At 32.5% G+C, this 17,368-nt stretch overlaps 1 protein-coding gene across 6 annotated transcripts in view; it reads left to right on the top strand.

Moving 5' to 3' along the window:
• The window catches only part of Sip3 (septin interacting protein 3), a 173,314-nt gene that overhangs the window by 129,354 nt on the left and 26,592 nt on the right, over positions 1-17,368 (top strand). For all 6 annotated transcript variants that reach the window (XM_074251628.1, XM_074251630.1, XM_074251624.1 and 3 more), the window contains 2 exons: positions 5,717-5,931; positions 6,023-6,240. In XM_074251628.1, the coding sequence (XP_074107729.1) occupies positions 5,717-5,931; positions 6,023-6,240 (433 nt within the window). The remainder of the gene's footprint in view (positions 1-5,716; positions 5,932-6,022; positions 6,241-17,368) is intronic.

Raw genomic sequence — 17,368 nt, 5'->3', positions numbered from 1 at the left:
GCATTTTTGGGTTCAATTTGAATAGAATGTTCTTCAACTGCCCAAATCATGTCCCATACTTTTTGCCAACGTGTATTAGGAATTGGTATGGTAGGTAAATCAAACCTATAAATTTTTCTTAAGCGATTATATTCTTTAATTGCTGAAGAGCTTGCTTTAACGGAATGAGGATCAAAATTGATTAAATGTAGTCCACGTAACTCTGTTACACGAGATAGGGCTACATAAATTTGACCAACATTAAAAATGGTGTTCCCTGCTTCAATGATGGCATTTTTTAAACTTAAACCTTGACTCTTATCAATAGTTACTGCATAGCTCAAGCATAATGGAAATTGTTCTCTTACAACGAAAGCTTTTTCAAATAATTGAAATTTTACTTTAATACCATTTTAAAAATCAGCTCCTAAATTATCATTTATTATTATTATGATATTGTTGCTAGTAAATAAGACAATGCATCAAACGCATAATTACGATACGAATTATCTAAAAATTATGATTATTTGAAACCCGTTCAATCGAATAACAATGCCACCTACAGGAAATGACCAAAAGATCATAGAATGTACACACTGCTTAATGAGAATTCTCGAGACCTGAACAGCTGGTATATCCGAAGAAAGTAAAACTCAAACAATGTTTAGCGTATTATCTATTTGGTCTGGTTAATAAATTAAATTAAATTAGAACAATATGTTTAACAACATACACATAGAAGGTTGTTGGATAGTTTAGTTAGTAGTTTACTCTGTAAATTTTTTTGTATTCATAAGAAATTTTTTTACATTCTTAATTTAAAGTTTGTACTTTTCCCACAGATATGAAATGTTCATAAAATTATTATAAAAATAAATTAAACTTTTATTTTCCGTAAAGAAACTAGTAGCATCGATAAAATTTCATGAAAATTAGTCGCGTATATCTTTTGGATGAGATTGATAGACTTGAATTATCAATCATAATATTTATATTTTATAAAATCGTAGGAAAAATTTTTTATATATTTTGTAATTTAGGAAATTGTGAATTTGGATTTAATACCACAATCCTTAATAATTTAATAAAATAATCGTATTGTTCAATATTATGAATGCAATTATTTTTAACATCAATCTATTGTTATCATTATAATAACTATCAGTATTATCTTCATTTTTATTGTTATTATTAGCATGATTATTTTTATTACATATTATTATTATCATAATTATGTTGTTACTAAATAATACGATTCATCAAACTCAATGAATGTAAGCATTATGTACAGAATATTGTCGTTTTGAATGTCCGCGCAGTTCGGTCGCAGTATAGCAGTGCCACCTATATCTGTAAAACACTCGACCAGAATTATTTAGGTAATGATCAGCTGACTATTACATAGAAACTAAACCCAAACAATGTGAGCTCTTGTAGATATTGACTCTAGTTAATAAATAATACTTAATTTAAAAAAAAGTTAATTTAAAAAAATTCATATGTAAAGTTGATAGATAGTAAATTCTAGAGATTTTATTTAAAAAAAAAAATTTAACATTTTATGTGATTGAAAAAATTTTCAATTCAAATTATGTACTTTTACCGCGGAAAATTAGTGCACAAACAATTGTAACAATAAAATCACGTTAAACTTTTATTTCTCGTAGAGTAACTAATAAGCATTAATAAAATTCCATCAAGTATATCCTTTGGTTTAGATTGATAGACAAATTATCAATCATAATATTTATAGTTTATAAAATCATAAAATAAATTTCCATGGTTTTTATAATATTGGTGATGATTGTTACTATTTCTTTTATTTTCGATTTCGAACTTTCTAACTACAGTTTGTGTTAGAGTAACATTGACGAGCCCTAGTGAGCATCGACGCAAGCTCATAATTTTTTTTTTTTAACTGTAGTTTCCCATCTAGTGGAGAGTTACCATACATTCTCGAATTATTTAGTCTGTGGCATGTCACTTTCTCCATAAGAAAAAGTCAAAATCTAAAAATCTGGGTCGCTATAGTTTGTGCTAGAGAATTTAATTAATTTTAAATAGAATTTATTATTTTCAATGACCATTATCAATTAATATTGATAATATAATATAATGTATAATTATAGAGTAATATTGGAGAAAAAAAAGTTCTGTAGAATTAATAAAATTTTACAACCTAAAAATATCGTTCTGCTTACGGTAAACACATTCGGTAGTCTGGCGCTCCGTTTACAACGGAATTTTTGAACGGAACTTGGCGCCAGATTCTACCGAATCTGTAGATATCGAAAAATTTGGGTCGCTATAGTTTCTGCTAATTAATTTTATATCAATTAAAAATACATTTATCAATATAATAGATTGTAATTAAATTAAAATCGATATATAAGTGACTAAATTATATTGAAAAATATTTTTCAAGCATAAAAATTTCCATAAAAATTTCAATAAAGTAAAAAAAATTTCGTAGCCTAAGAATACCGTTCCCATAGCTGTATACACATACTTGATTCTTCTAGTTTTGAACTGAACTTGGCGCCACATTCTACCAAATCGGTGGATTAAAAATCGATCAGCTATTTACATGAATTGAATTTATTCATGAAAACAATTTATCACAAATCATATAATTAACACAAATAATATAGTTAATGAAATAAATTATTCAATACGCTGAAAACACAAAAAAAACAATAACCAAGAATAGTTTTAACAAACAATTCTTGAATAAATTAATATATAAATAAAAATAATCCTAAATAATACAAAATCAAGTGACTTGGAGAGCAATGTGATTGGTCTGGAGTCAGTTCATATTATTACCGCGTTATTTGAATTGAGAATACACGATAAATGATGACAATTAAGTTAACCAACGGCTGAAAAATTTCATAATTTTTTCTACTAGAAAAATTATTACAAAAAAAAATTATATCTGGAGAAAATTTGAAAACCTACACGTGCTATTTTTTAAAAATATTTTGTAGTACTAATTACATGATTAAAAAAAATCAAAAAATTAAAAATGTTGGATAACTCTTGTGTCATCGACATATGATGAATTTTTCGAACAAATGTTACTTACAGTGTTTTATTTTATTTTTAAATAAAAATACAGAAAGTCACATCATATTTTATTATTTATATAATTATTTACTGAAAATGGTGTGGATTTAATTGCTATAAGTTTCGTACTAAATTATTTTTATAAACTTATTTGGATATTTGCATAAAAATTAAATTATGCAACCACTATTTTTCTGGCTAAATATTATAACGGATCAATGAAAGATTAAATAAAAAAATTAGAATTACAGTAAAAATAAAAACTAAATTATAATAATTCATGAATATAAAATGTACGGCCCTGGTTTAAACCAAGGCTCTCCAGTGAATGATTTGATAACGTAGGTAGTGACATCTGAAAGAGACTAAAAATATCACACTGATTTTTAGAACTCACTAAAGTTAGCGACCCAGAGTTTTTTTTTTTTAATTTTTAAACTTTTTTTTATTACATCGTTAGTTCGTCGTTTATTCTTCATTATTCACGATTCACATTTGTTTGTTCTCTATTTATTTATTTGAAAAAATTTACGAATGATATGCCTTTAAGTTAGCCCCCTTTCGCATTTTTTAATATTTTGGTAGCAATACGGGTCATTAAACCTGTATTTTTAATTGCTCATATGTATAGAACATTTTTTCCTACTTCACAGTGTTTATTTGTTGTTTAAGTAAAATTTTTAATTAGCTGAATATTTGTATTCAAAATATTTGCACTGCGCATGCGTCAACATTACGTTTAGACTTTTAGCGCGGTCTTTTGAAAATTATAATGACAGTGATTAGAGTAAGTATATTATTGTTGTATTTCATTATAGTAGAAATTACAGGACGAAAAGGCAACGTGTAGTTTTTAATAATTTTATAAAAAGTTTTATTTTAATAAAGTATTAAAAATTTATTGTTATTTGTTATTTCTTTTTTATTTTGATACTAGTTCGTATTATTCATGGGAATAGAACAAATGAGTATGAAAAAAAATATACATACATTGATTCAAAGTTGATTCTATATTTTTTAAGAAATTCAAAATGAAATAGATATTTATTAGTTATTTATTTATTTACTTCATGATATTGAAATTGGCTGACGTCAAACAATTTTTTTATAATTATTTAAATTAATTGAAAATTGATTTTTAAAAGATTACAGTTGTAGATTTTTTAATTTTTTACACGTTAGATGTGCTTGTCACTATACTTTTCAAAAGACCGCGCTAAAAGTCTATATATGTAAAAATGACGCATGCGCAGTGCGAATATTTAGAATACATACATTCAGCTAATTACAAATGTTGATTAAACAACAAATAAACAATGTAAAGTAGAAACAAATGTTTAATATACATGAACAATCAAAAATAGAGGATTAATGACCCAAATTGCTACCAAAATATAAAAAAATGCGATAGAGGAGCTGACTTAAAAGTACATTATTAATAAATTTTCTTTAAAATGAATAAATGGAGAACTAACAAATGTTGATATCAAACAATAAAGAACAAACGACGAGCTAACGACGTGTTAAAAATGAAAATCAAAAATTAATAAAAAAAACTCTGGGGTGCTAACTTTAGTGAGCTATCCCGTTGAATCTACAGTTTATGCAGAAAGAATTCCAGTGCACCCTGGCGAGTGTAGGTCCAAGCTGCGAAATATCTTTTTTTAACTGTAGTTTCCCATCTATCGGAGGATTACTATGCGTTTCTCGAGTTATTTAGTCTGTGGCAGATCACTTTGCCCATCGAAAAAAAGTCAGGATCGAAATTTTTGCGTTGCTATAGTTTGTGCTGATTAAATTTAATAATATTGAGCAGATTAATTGTTATAATTAGATATAATCAATTAATATCAGGAAAATAAGGTATGAACTACCGTTATAATACAAATTTAAGAAAAAAAAGGACCGTAGATTAAAAAATAAATTTGCAACCTCTAAAAAACGTGATGCTTACAGTAAATACAGTCGGTAGTCTGGCGCTCCGTTTACAACGGAATTTTTGAACGGAACTTGGCGCCAGATTCTACCGAATCTGTTAATTAGTCGTAAAAATTTTAATTGTGATATTTTCATCTGAATTTTTTTTCCGAGGGCATGAGATCTCATACTGAAAAATGTTGTAGAAAAAGAATCATATAAAAAATTGAACATTCTTCAAGAATTGGATTAGATATCTAGGCTGAAAACAATGACTATCTCTCTTTATTAAATACTTGCAATCTGCCTGGGTTTTTTACGAATATTTAACAAAAATTTGAGTTTTAGTAAGAATCCCTAATTTCTTTAAAAATATAATATAGCTTATGTCACTCCGGGATAGTGTAGCTTTCCAACAGTGAAAGAATTCTTCAAATTGGTTCTGTAGTTTCGGAGCATATTCAATTTAAACAAACAAACAAACGATCAAATTTTTCCTCCTTACGAGTTATAGAAAAACATTGATCTCCGAGTTATTTATTGAACACATTACCGGTAGTTATGTAAAACTTTTCTTTTCCGGGCATTTTAGTATAATTTCTATCGCTTATGAAAAAAAAAAAAAATTTTGTTCCTTCAGAAAAAGAAATGTTCGAGTATAAATCAATTGAATCATTTATTTTCTTGTAAAATTTGTAATCATTACATTGGATTAATTTTACTTTTTTTCTCTGTTTCATATTTTTCGCAGGTCATATTATATGTTGCCTTTGTTACTGTGATGGTCAAGTTGTATACTCTGCCGTTGTTTGCGTTGCGACCTATGTATTTTACAATGCGAAATTTCAAAAAAGCTTTTCAGGACATTGTAATGTCCAGACGAGCAATAAGAAACATGAATATGTTTTACCCTGATGCTACTTCCGAGGAGCTAGCTGCTGCCGACAATGTTTGTATAATCTGCAGGTATACGATTGTTTTTATTCATAAAAACACATAGTCAGGAGCCAGTCAGTTATTGATTATTATTTGTTTTTAATTTGTTCAATTATTTTAGAGAAGAAATGATTGCAGCCAGCAAAAAACTTCCGTGTAATCACATATTTCATACAGTTTGTCTACGATCATGGTTTCAACGGCAGCAGACGTGTCCAACTTGTCGTCTGAATATTTTAAGATCAGCTGTCAGTAGCGTAGATAATCGTCAACCGAATCAAGTACCGAGAGATGTTACGACATCTCAATCAAATCAACAAACAACGATGAATAATGAAGGTATTCATAAATATCTACACGTATTGTAAAATAAATGATAAACTGTATTACAATATAAGTATGTTATTTCTAATGAGACAAAATGGTGGAAGATATTAAACTCACCGAACAATTCTAAATTTTCTATGAAATTTAAATGTCAAAACTTTCACCGATGGACAAAGTAGCTTAAATTGCGGGATTAAATGTGAAGGGATTATAACGGTTTTGCCCGCTCAGATTGGCTCCTCAATTAAATAATTAACTAAACAAAATTGAAAACTAAAATTATTAACAAAAGGGTGCCACCAGGATTTTTAATCACGATTCCTGGAACCGGTCCAAAGCAGAGAGCTTATCTTACTTGTGCAAATTACTACATTGACTCAACTATTCAGTCATTAGCTAATAATTAAATTTAACGAATATTTTCAATTAACAAATTTAACCACTAAAATCCGAATTTATTCTGACTTATAATTTTGATTAAAAATTAGTGACGAGTTTAATTATCAACATTAAAATAAATCAAATTCTTTAGATTTTTTTCAACACTTTTGATAAACGAATCTCGGATTTAATAAGCCACGGTGCTCAATAAATGCTAAGGAATTTATTCACGATGACGAAATAAAATTAACAAGATAAATTTTTCCAGAACTTAAATTCAATATAAAATTTCCCTTGTGGGATTTCCGATTAGTTAATTAAAAATTAAATCATAAACAATTTTTCTCAGTTAAATAAAATCATAAATTTTTGGCCAGGTTCAATAAAACAAATTCTCAATAATTAACATTGAATAAAATATTTGCGCACTCAAAACAGACGCCAACTTTTATGCTAGCGCATGGTGACTTTTTGACCTTGGGTATACGTTAACTACGTTGTACGATTCAACCGATGTTTCACTAGTCTGTGAGAAGACAATGGAACCTTCCCGAAGAATTCATTATTTGGTTTTTATTGAATAATTAAGTTAGTTGTAAACAAACCGATTTCTCTGATGTTCGGAATTATTTCAATTAATAAATTTTACAGCAATTAACACCACAAGGTCATTGAGGACTCCTCGGGTATAAACCCCCTTGAGGTACTCTCAACGAAACGAGCGAATCAAAATTTCAATTAATTAATTATTGAATTATAATTATTAATTATTGAGAAAAGTTAAGGGAGGGGTCTGGGTTTCAGCGTAAAAAAAAACACTTTTTTTGTGATTTTTTATCTCAAATATCGAAAGAGTAATTTTATACAAACCTTCTATACATTATTGAGCATAGTTTTGACTATGTTCTGTAAATTTTTCATGCAAAAATATTAAACCATTAGCCCGTGACAGAGCTTCCCCCAGGACGTCTTGAAAAAAAAAAAAAAAAACAATTTGCGGTGTTCACTGTAACTCGGCCGGAAATTATCTGAAAATGAAAAACCATAAAAATTTAGTTAAATTATAAACAAATCTTCCCCCCAACGTTCTCTGATTATTTTTTTTTTATTTAAAAATTTTTGGCGGCCATCTAAAGTGTAAACCGTTATTTTCGACTAAAATTTCCTCCATTTTGTGGGTGGGAAACACCCTTAATGTTAAAAAAAATTTTTTTACTAAACGTAGGGGGGAGGTATTTTATATGAAGAAAATGTGTACAAAGTTTGAAATGAATCGGTCGAGTAGTTGTCAAATGGCAGTGAACACGGACTTTGAAAAAGTAGTTTTGAGAAAAACGCGTTTAAAGTTTATGAAGCAAAAAAGTGAAGAAACAAATTTTTTTTTTAAACTTACACAGAATCATCAATTCCAGCTCCATACAGCACACATCCTTCAGTATTGTCGATGTTTTCAGCCTGTTTTTTTTTTTTTTTTTTTTTCAAGTCTTCGTTTTATTCTGGCTTCTTTGCTCTGCTGCACAGCTTGGAACTCGGCCGTATCAATGCGATTGCTGACCGTAGATGATACATACTCGTGAGCGCTTGGACCGACACTGACGTCCATGTCAGACAGAAAAGTTAGAAGAGCACCAGCATCTTCATTGAATGTGCATGCAGCTACATAAGATGAAATTTAACAATTTGTTAATAGTTAACAAATAGTTAACAATTTAACAGTTCGTCTTTACTCAAATCTTCATAAATCGCTTTGATCGCTTCTATGACATCTTGTGGAAGTGGAGTGTAGTCATGATTAAAATTTTCCACTCTTGTTGTGGCCAAAGCTTTTTGATACGAACACCACTAGTTCTCACCGCTCATGCACTTATGGTGTTGAGGGTAATCGTCTGTTGACTGCTGGTGGTAGAACGTTGCCCAAATTGCATTTTTCATTCCTTCTAAAGAATCACAATTATGTCTGATTGCTGCTCCGTTGTATCGACTCAAATTATCAATGGCTTTTCCAGTGAGCTTTCCTTTGCCACTGAGTAATTTACTCTGTCTTGTTTTACCAGCATTTTTCCGGTTTTTACAACTTTATGTTCAACAGTTTTATTTACTAGATCACGTAGACGTTTACCCATTCTTTTTTGCACGTGACCTACACATTCTTTTTTATGTATAATAAAATTTTCACCATAAGGTTTAGCTTTTACTAAATTGCCGTAAGTCTTACTATCTCCATCTCCAATATAGTTGCTGATTTTCGCTCCGTATTTTTCTTCTAATCGGCGAAACAGTTCGATGACAGCATTTACTTTCATGTTACCTGATGGTCCGGTGTGATTTGCTTGGCATTCATCTTTTCCAACATGTTCTTCGTACCAATCTTGAAATTCATCAGTATTTATTTGATTTCTCCATAATTTGCAAGCCTGGCAGTGCGAACTACTTAAGAAAATATCGATAACTTTTCCAGACCAATATCCAATCAAGAAAGTGATGCCAAAGGAAGAGCTAAAGCCTTGCTTCTGCCACGTGCTGTCTCCAGAAACGGTCAAAGTGTCTGACTCCGAATTTGCACGTGTTAGCTGTTTTTCTTCGTCTGCGGCGGAGACAAGAAATTTCTCAGCAGTCGTTTCGATGCTGCAGCAAATAGATTTCATGAGATCCAAATAAGATTGTTTTGATAGAAAACTACTTGCTATGTCCATGAGCCCGCAAAATTTATTGCAGCCTGCTAAACCCAAACCTAATGTACGCATTACAAAGGCAAAACGAGTGTTGATTTCATAGCGATGACCAGTTTTCTCACTCGACGGTATAAAGCGTGGATCACAATTTGTACATTTGACTTGGATTTGGAAGCCAAGTCCTTCTTTTTTACAGCTCTTGAATTCGATTGAACCATCACACTGAGCACATTTTACTAAACTTGCGATGGTTGAAAACACAAGCAAATAATCTATTATTATAAAATGTTTTTCAACATCTTCCGGTACACTAGCACTCGTATGTACTTTTATTTTCTTCGCCGAAGCACTTTTGGTGGTAGCCTCATCTTTTATTTTTTTATTCGGGTTTGATCTTTTTTTTGATCGACACAAATAGGTCCTTCCACTTTGACGGTCTTCTCGCGAAATTTTACTTACTCTCGGCATTTTTGCTAAGGAAATTTTTTGCAAAAATAAAATTACAAATGCACGGTCGAACGTCTAACCACTAACTGAAGTTCGGTTCTTTTTTTAAAATAATGTAGTGTATAGTAAACATACAAATATAAAATATATCTATATGGTTTTAGTTACCTGGCTTTACTAAATGAAATATTTCTAAAACTGGATATGGGATCAAGACAATAGCAATGAATAACCTGTATACCTGCTCGACAGCTGCACTGCAATCCCAACCGCCCGTAGCTATTAGAGTTAGAGCGTTAAAGGCCCCGAGACTAATTAAACAATGACTTCAAGAATATTGCTTAGATCGGATTAAAATTTTGAGGACATATTCTTGAAATGTTAAACAATAAGATAAAACAAAAAAAATCAATTTTTCGAAAGTGAAAACCCTTACCCCGCCCTTAATCAAGTAAATTGATTAAACGATCCAATTAGTAAATGAAAAGGAGAAGTAACCAAGTATTGGGTAAGCCGCGGTCCACTTCTTTCCCACAGAGTAATTCTTGATACCTTGACGAATAAAACGACGATCTAACTCACTCGTTGAGGATGAAGTCCTAGTTGTAGTTGACTACTCCGTCACTACTCCGGGGATCGCTCCTTCTTGATTTCCCGTGGCACTCTCTTTGGCGGTCACACTACTTCTCCTTTTTCACTGCACGGCTCACCTATAATAACCCAAAACTACCCCCTCCTATTCTCTCTTTAGGCCCGAAGATTGAGACGCGCCAGTGCTATGTCGAATAATTATCGATATCCGGCGACTTATCGATTAAGGGTAATTTTACCCTGTTACATAATTTTTTTCTCAGTAAGTAGATCAATATCTAAATGAGAGAAAAAATAAGTCTCAATAAACCCATACCCTCATATAAAAATGATAATTTATTAGTAATAGGAAGCATTAAGAATACGTAGAACAGGTGAATATTAAAATTTTGAACGAGATACTGGGACGCTTATTGATCAAATAAGGGAGCAAAATAGAACCTTGTTCAAGTCACCCAACATGAATCAAAATACGAATAGACAGATTTAGGGCTAATCTGCACGCATCCGGGATGAATATTGAATTTGTTTTCATTCATAAAATGGAAAAAATATTAAATAAATAAATAAATAATAATAATAATAATAATAATAATAATAATAATAATCTCCCGGGAGAGAGACATTGTCTCTCGATCGAGGCAAAGTTGAGACAGCGCATCTCACAACTTGTCCTCAAAATTGACAGATTCTGAAAACAGGTCTCCCGCATGTAGTGTGTGATTGAGTTTGAAACAATTCAAAGAGCATACACGCCCCGAATTCGGCGCATTGCTGCTGAATTTCGGTGGCGTCATCACACACTGAATAAGAGTACTCTTCTTGTCATCAAGGAAGTGTCTCTTAATAAATTGCGGGCTCTAGTGACTGCCAAAAAGTCACTAGAGAAAAGGCTGAGGCGGTTGGTCGACAACTCGTTGTTCCGATCCAGCCCTTCATGCTTTCTGAAAATTGAGCTGCCCCGGGACCGGATGGCATTAATGTCTTCTGGTGGAGGAAATTTACTTCTACCCACCTTCATCTGGTCCGCATATTTACATCGTACATTAGAGCTGACGAACCAATTCCAGATTGGCTCGTGGAAGGGCGAACCGTACTGATACCCAAAAAAGGTGACCTGTCTAACCCAAAAAATTACAGGCCTATCACCTGATTGAATGCGGTTTATAAACTTTTTACGAAAATTTTAAGAAACGTTATCTTGCATGAGATAGAACCTGTATGGCAACGGATATATGAACAGCAAAAGAGGCCTGTCGGGTTGCAAAGAGAACTTGATAGTGGATCAATGTGTCTTGCAAGATGCGATCTACTATCAACGCAACCTGTCAATGGCCTGGATTGACTATCGCAAGGCATTTGACTCAACTCCTAATGAGTTAATTTTATATCTACTCAAGTGCCTGGGGGTCAATCCTGAAATAGTGGAATGCATTCGGCGTACTTGAGCTCTCTGCTGTTTTGCATTTCATTGCTGCCTATATCTGTTGCTCTCCGTAAAACTCGTGGGTACTTTGTGGGGCCTCCGGGTGATCGGAAATATTCGATCACTCATCTGCTTTACATGGATGATCTGAAACTGTATAATGCTGATGAAGATCATCTACAGGCGGCCCTTAACATCGTAACAAAGTACACACGAGATCTCAGAATGTCTTTTAGGTTGGACGAGTGTGCGGTCGTAAATCTGGCGAGGGGTAAGTGCTCTGATACGGGTGATGATGTCGAGTGAGTAGATGGGAGCGTCTTAAGACGCCGGAGAGTTGTATAGATATCTAGGAATGGAAGAGCACCGCATGCATGCGGTCTCTGAAGTCTGAACAACTCTCCAGAGCGAGTATGTTAGGAGACTCCGGAAAACTCCGGATCGTTGTTTTTGGTGTGGATTTATTCGATTTTCTGAGAATTTCTTACAGGAGCTTTGCTTGGATACTTCCGGCCAAATTTTGAAATTTAAGTGGAAATGCCGAAATAAAGCTCCTGTTAAAAAATTCTCTGAAAATCAAATAAATCCTTTTACGCTTAAAATATGTCAGAAAATGACCAACCCAACTCCTGTCACAAGTGGAACTCAAAATTCCAATTTTAAGAGGTCCATCACGGAAGTTACATTTTGACACGTCCTATCCTTCACTTTTTATAGAAAAGTTGCTCGGCTGTCCGTTCACTTCCATTTGGGCTGTTTTTGTGCTCCCCGTAGCATTTCTGGACAGCAGAGCCATGGGTTCTACCTCGCTGTTCGAACGGTCGCTTAATAACGACAAGTTCAGGCCTGTTTGCACGCCTTTCCTCACCGACACTGTGGAATCCGTCCTCTGTACTGTAAACGTTGTTTGATAATCCTATGACATTTTCATATCCTTTTGTTGCTAGATTTTGGTACACCCTGAGTATTTTATTTCCTCGGTATCCGATTTATCTGGCAGACAGATATGTCGGACTTTTCCCTATCCGCTACCAGGGGAGACGTCCGATGTGGCACCTAGTAAACCCGACCCGAGGTGTATGTGTATGTGTATGTGTGTATGTGTTTTTTGGATGAACAATGGCGGGAAAGATTCAAAAGTATTTGTACATTATTTCAATCAATTTCATTACGAAAAATAAGATTATGAGGCGTGTACTTTTAGATTTTCAAAACTTTTTCTCATTTTTGTTATCACAAACCTATCGTATCCTTTGTAGAATACGAAAACCTAAATCAATAATTTGATTTATGTCGAATTAAGCAAATCATCACTTTAATTTTTGGCTCGTTTCTCATTTATTCGACTAATATCCCAGGAAAAAATGATCAAACCTGACAATGCCTGTTCATGTATGATCAGGCCTGAAATTAGACCTTATCAGGCATGTTCATGTATGAACAGACCTGAAATTAGACATGGTCATGCCTGATCAGGTCTCCCCATGTCTGTTCATGTCTGAAGTGTTGAATACGCTCAGGCCTGTCCATGCCTAGCCAGGTCTGTTCATCTCTGTTCATCTCTAAAGCGGTAAGTACGGTCAGGCCTAACCAGGCCTGTTCATATCTGAAGCGTTAAATACCTCAGGCATGTTCATATCTTTATTTCTGAAGCGTTAAATACACTCAGGTCTGATCAGGCCTGTCCATGTCTAATCAGGCCTGACCATGCCTGTTTACCCGGGAAAAAATGATCAGACCTGACCATGCCTGTTCATGTATGATCATGCCTGTTCATATATGATCAGGTCTGAAATTAGACCTGATCAGACCTGTTCATGCCTGTTCATGTCTGCTCATGTCTGATTTTTTTTTAGTTCTATTTTTAAAATTAATTTGTTCCGTATAACGCATCAATTTCTATCCCTTTATTAATTTTAGATGTACAACTTTCATTAAAAATATCGACTTAAGCATAAAGTTTTTGATTTTTCATGCCAAAACAATGATTTTTAGCTATGATTTTTGACGCAATGACCCAAACTTTCTTACTGTGTTCCAAGGAATACGCGAAAAACAAGATTTCGATTAAAAGTTTGAGTTTGATTGCGTGCAAATACCAAAATAAATCAGTTGATATCGATAGGCGATAAGTCCTTTCAAGGTGTCTGTTATTATCTTAAGCTACGCCTTGGTTCATTGCTGTAGTATAAAAGATTGCTGAATTGTAGAACACACAGATAATTCTTAGTTACCTATACGTTTTGAATAGAAAAAAAAATTTTTAAATTAAAAGAAAACACCAAAATTATAATTTTGGAATAAACCTCAAAGAAATTTTTTTTATTACTGTGCATAGAGCCACATGTTAATGAAACAAAAAAAATACATAGCCGTTTTAAACAAATAACTCTGATGTATAATAAATTATTAATAATTAATAAACTAGGCATAGTTTACTTCCTTAACTGTAAAGATAAGTCATGTATGAAATTTCAATTACTTGAAGTAGTTTGAAAGATACCTCTAAAGTAAAGATAAGTTATAGGGTCAAGAGGTAAAGTAACAGTTTGGAGAGCGCGGCGTCTACGGTTCGAATCCCCTGAAACGGAAGGAACCTGTATTGCCAAGTCTACTCGTTCTCTTTGGTCACCCCTTAATTTATTTAGGGCACCACTGAATTTTTAGAGACAGTATCCAGAAACTTGTAACAGTTTTACCTGCTCAGGTTGGCCCCTAATTAATTCTATAAATGAATAAACAAAACTAACAACAATATAATTATCAAGGCGTCACCAGGATTTTTAATCACGGTTTCTGGAACCGGTCCAGAGCTGAGAGAACTTAATCTTAGGGTAGAGAGAGTGGAGGAAGGTGCTGTTTAATAATAAATAATTAATTAACAATATATCGATATTTATTAACAATAAAAAAAAACTTAACAATGTTTGACTTACAATTAGTTAACAAAATGCATTCACTCACACACTGACCACACTTAACAATATCTTAATCTCGACGAGCCCCTCCCGGCGTCTACCCGTCGATTCCTAACTTATTCTTGACGAGCCCCTCCCGGCGTCTACCCGTCAATTTCTAACTTATTCTTGACGAGCCCCTCCCGGCGTCTACCCGATTTCTAAACCTACAATCACCCGCACAGAGACGAATCATATACTGAGCTCGTTGACTCGGCTCACAGGACTAACAGCCCAGCGACGAAACATAGACCTAGATACTCCTGCAGCTTATTCACACTTTGCTAGAGAACAACAGCCCAGTGACGAAACTTAGACCTAGATATTCTGCAGCACACTCACATAACCAGCTCCAGCTACAGCAGTAACAGCCCAGTGACGAAACATAGACCTAGATACTCTGTAACTCACACATAACCCACACTTGTTTCACACTCACACTACTAACTTGACTTTTATTAATTTTTACTTTATAAATTTTATTTTAATAAAAATTGACTGTAACTAATTTTAATTAAATATTCCAATCAAATTATTCAATCATTAGTAAATTAATAAAACGACAATTTTCAATTAACAATCAATTTCCAAATAACTATTACAGTTCTCAAATTCCAATTGTTAATTTCAATTCTATTAAAATATTAGACGGATTAAAATTCCTCACTAACCTATTGTCATAGTCTTAACAATATAACAATAACTATTTAAAACAAAAGGTCTTAATATCCTGAATTAACTTTTGACAATTAAATCAATCACAATATAACTTTTTCAATCACATTCAAAATTATTAACACAAGTTGAATTAACTAATTCTGACTAAGTTTTTACTGTGACAATTTTTGACTCAATTAACTAATTCCTTGGACTTAATGTCCACGCCGATAATTATCAAATTGGAATAAAAATTAATTTAATTAATCCACGGACTTAATCCCAAAAATTACTAAATTCACACTTGACGAAATAATTTTATAATATAATATTTTCAATAAATAATTCCTAATATAATATTCTTAATAATTTTCCAATCTATATTATTTTCAATAATTAATTCTCAATATATAATTCTTAATAATTAATTCTTAATATAAAATATTATCAATAATTTTCTGATCGTTTTATCAATTATAAAAAATTCGACACAAGTCGAAATATTCAAATTTTAATTGCTAGAATATTCGCTAGCTGTTTTGCTTGACCTTGGGTATTGGAATTTACTGTGACACAAAAACTGACGCTTGACCAAAATTCCACCAATAAAAATTTGTCGATTTTTTTTCCAATGACAAAAATTAATCAATTTTACTAAGTTAATTGTTATAAAAATTACAACAATAAAATTAACGAAATTTTCGGATGTTAATTAATTAATTGATAATTTTTAGTTATTAAATTTTCCCGCAAGGTCGATTGAGTGATCTTCGGGTATAAACCCCCATGAAAATCACTAAATCCAAAATTAGCAAATGTTCCACAATTAATTTATTAATAAAATTTTATATAAGAGGAGAAGAGGAATGATAGACCGAGTACAAACTGCGGTCTATCTTCCACCCACGGAATGAAATAAAGCACCTGAGTATTTGACTTAAACTCCTGTTCACGATGTCTCTCTGACGTGGTGAATCCTCTGGGTACTAGTTGTTTAGTTTTTCTTTCACTCCAGGGATCCGTCTTCACTTCAAGTTCAGTATCCTGCAACAGTAAAATTGTTAGAAATATTATCTCCAAGATTGAAAAGACAATCTTGATAATTTTTTATCGCAGCGTTCCAAAATTTGCGTGCGAATGTATTAATTACCTGTTTTTCTGCTGAGTAGTGACCGGTGCGGTTGACTATCAAACCTCTTCTGATTTTGTCACACGCCGGCTCCCGAGTACTTACTCATTTTACCCCCCTCTTAATTACTACACGGAGGGCCCCGAAGATCGGGACGCGCCAGTGCTGAGTCGACTAATAATCGACCTCTGGCGACTTATCGATTTAGGGTAATTTACCCTGTTACAAACTGAACCAGAGCATGGAGTAAATTGTGCAGGATCGTGAGAGATTGCTAGGAAGGATACAAAAATTATCAAAGAAATTCATTGTACAAGAAATTTTATCCAACCAACCTCATTACAATAATAATCCCCTTACAATTAATTAACACTTAATTCTAAGTCCTATTCCCGTTTAGACGACGGTTTCCTATCATAGTTCCTAATCCCGACAATACCCTCTTATGGAGCGACCATACCGCGGTTTCTATCATAGTTTCTTATTCTCGACGACACCCTCTTATGAAGCGACTATACTGCGGTTTCTATTTGTAATTATTTTTCTTCATTCTCCAATTTTCCATATTTTTCCATTTTCCATATTTTCCACAGTTTCTATAGTTTCATAGTTTTCCATTTTCCATATTTTCCTAGTTTTCTATAGTTTCATAGTTTTCCACATGCACCCACAATATAATTATTATCTTTCAAACACACTCATTAATATTTCCATACTTTATTAATTATTTTTCTAAGATTATTGACTTTTATTTTTCAAATTAAAATCTGATTAACAAATTTTCTAAATTCAAATTAAATTTCAATCAACAAACTTTCTCTTGAATCAATTTTCCATTCATTTCTAGTCCAAATTCCTAACGAGATTAATTTCCTTATTA

The sequence above is a fragment of the Cotesia typhae genome, unplaced genomic scaffold, assembly GCF_013202065.1.
Source record: "Cotesia typhae breed Kobodo isofemale line unplaced genomic scaffold, CoteBio_Ctyphae contig_77, whole genome shotgun sequence".
Taxonomy (NCBI): Eukaryota; Metazoa; Arthropoda; class Insecta; order Hymenoptera; family Braconidae; genus Cotesia; species Cotesia typhae.
The sequence above is the reverse complement of the archived record's forward strand: the minus strand, read 5'-3'. Positions and strand labels throughout refer to the sequence as shown.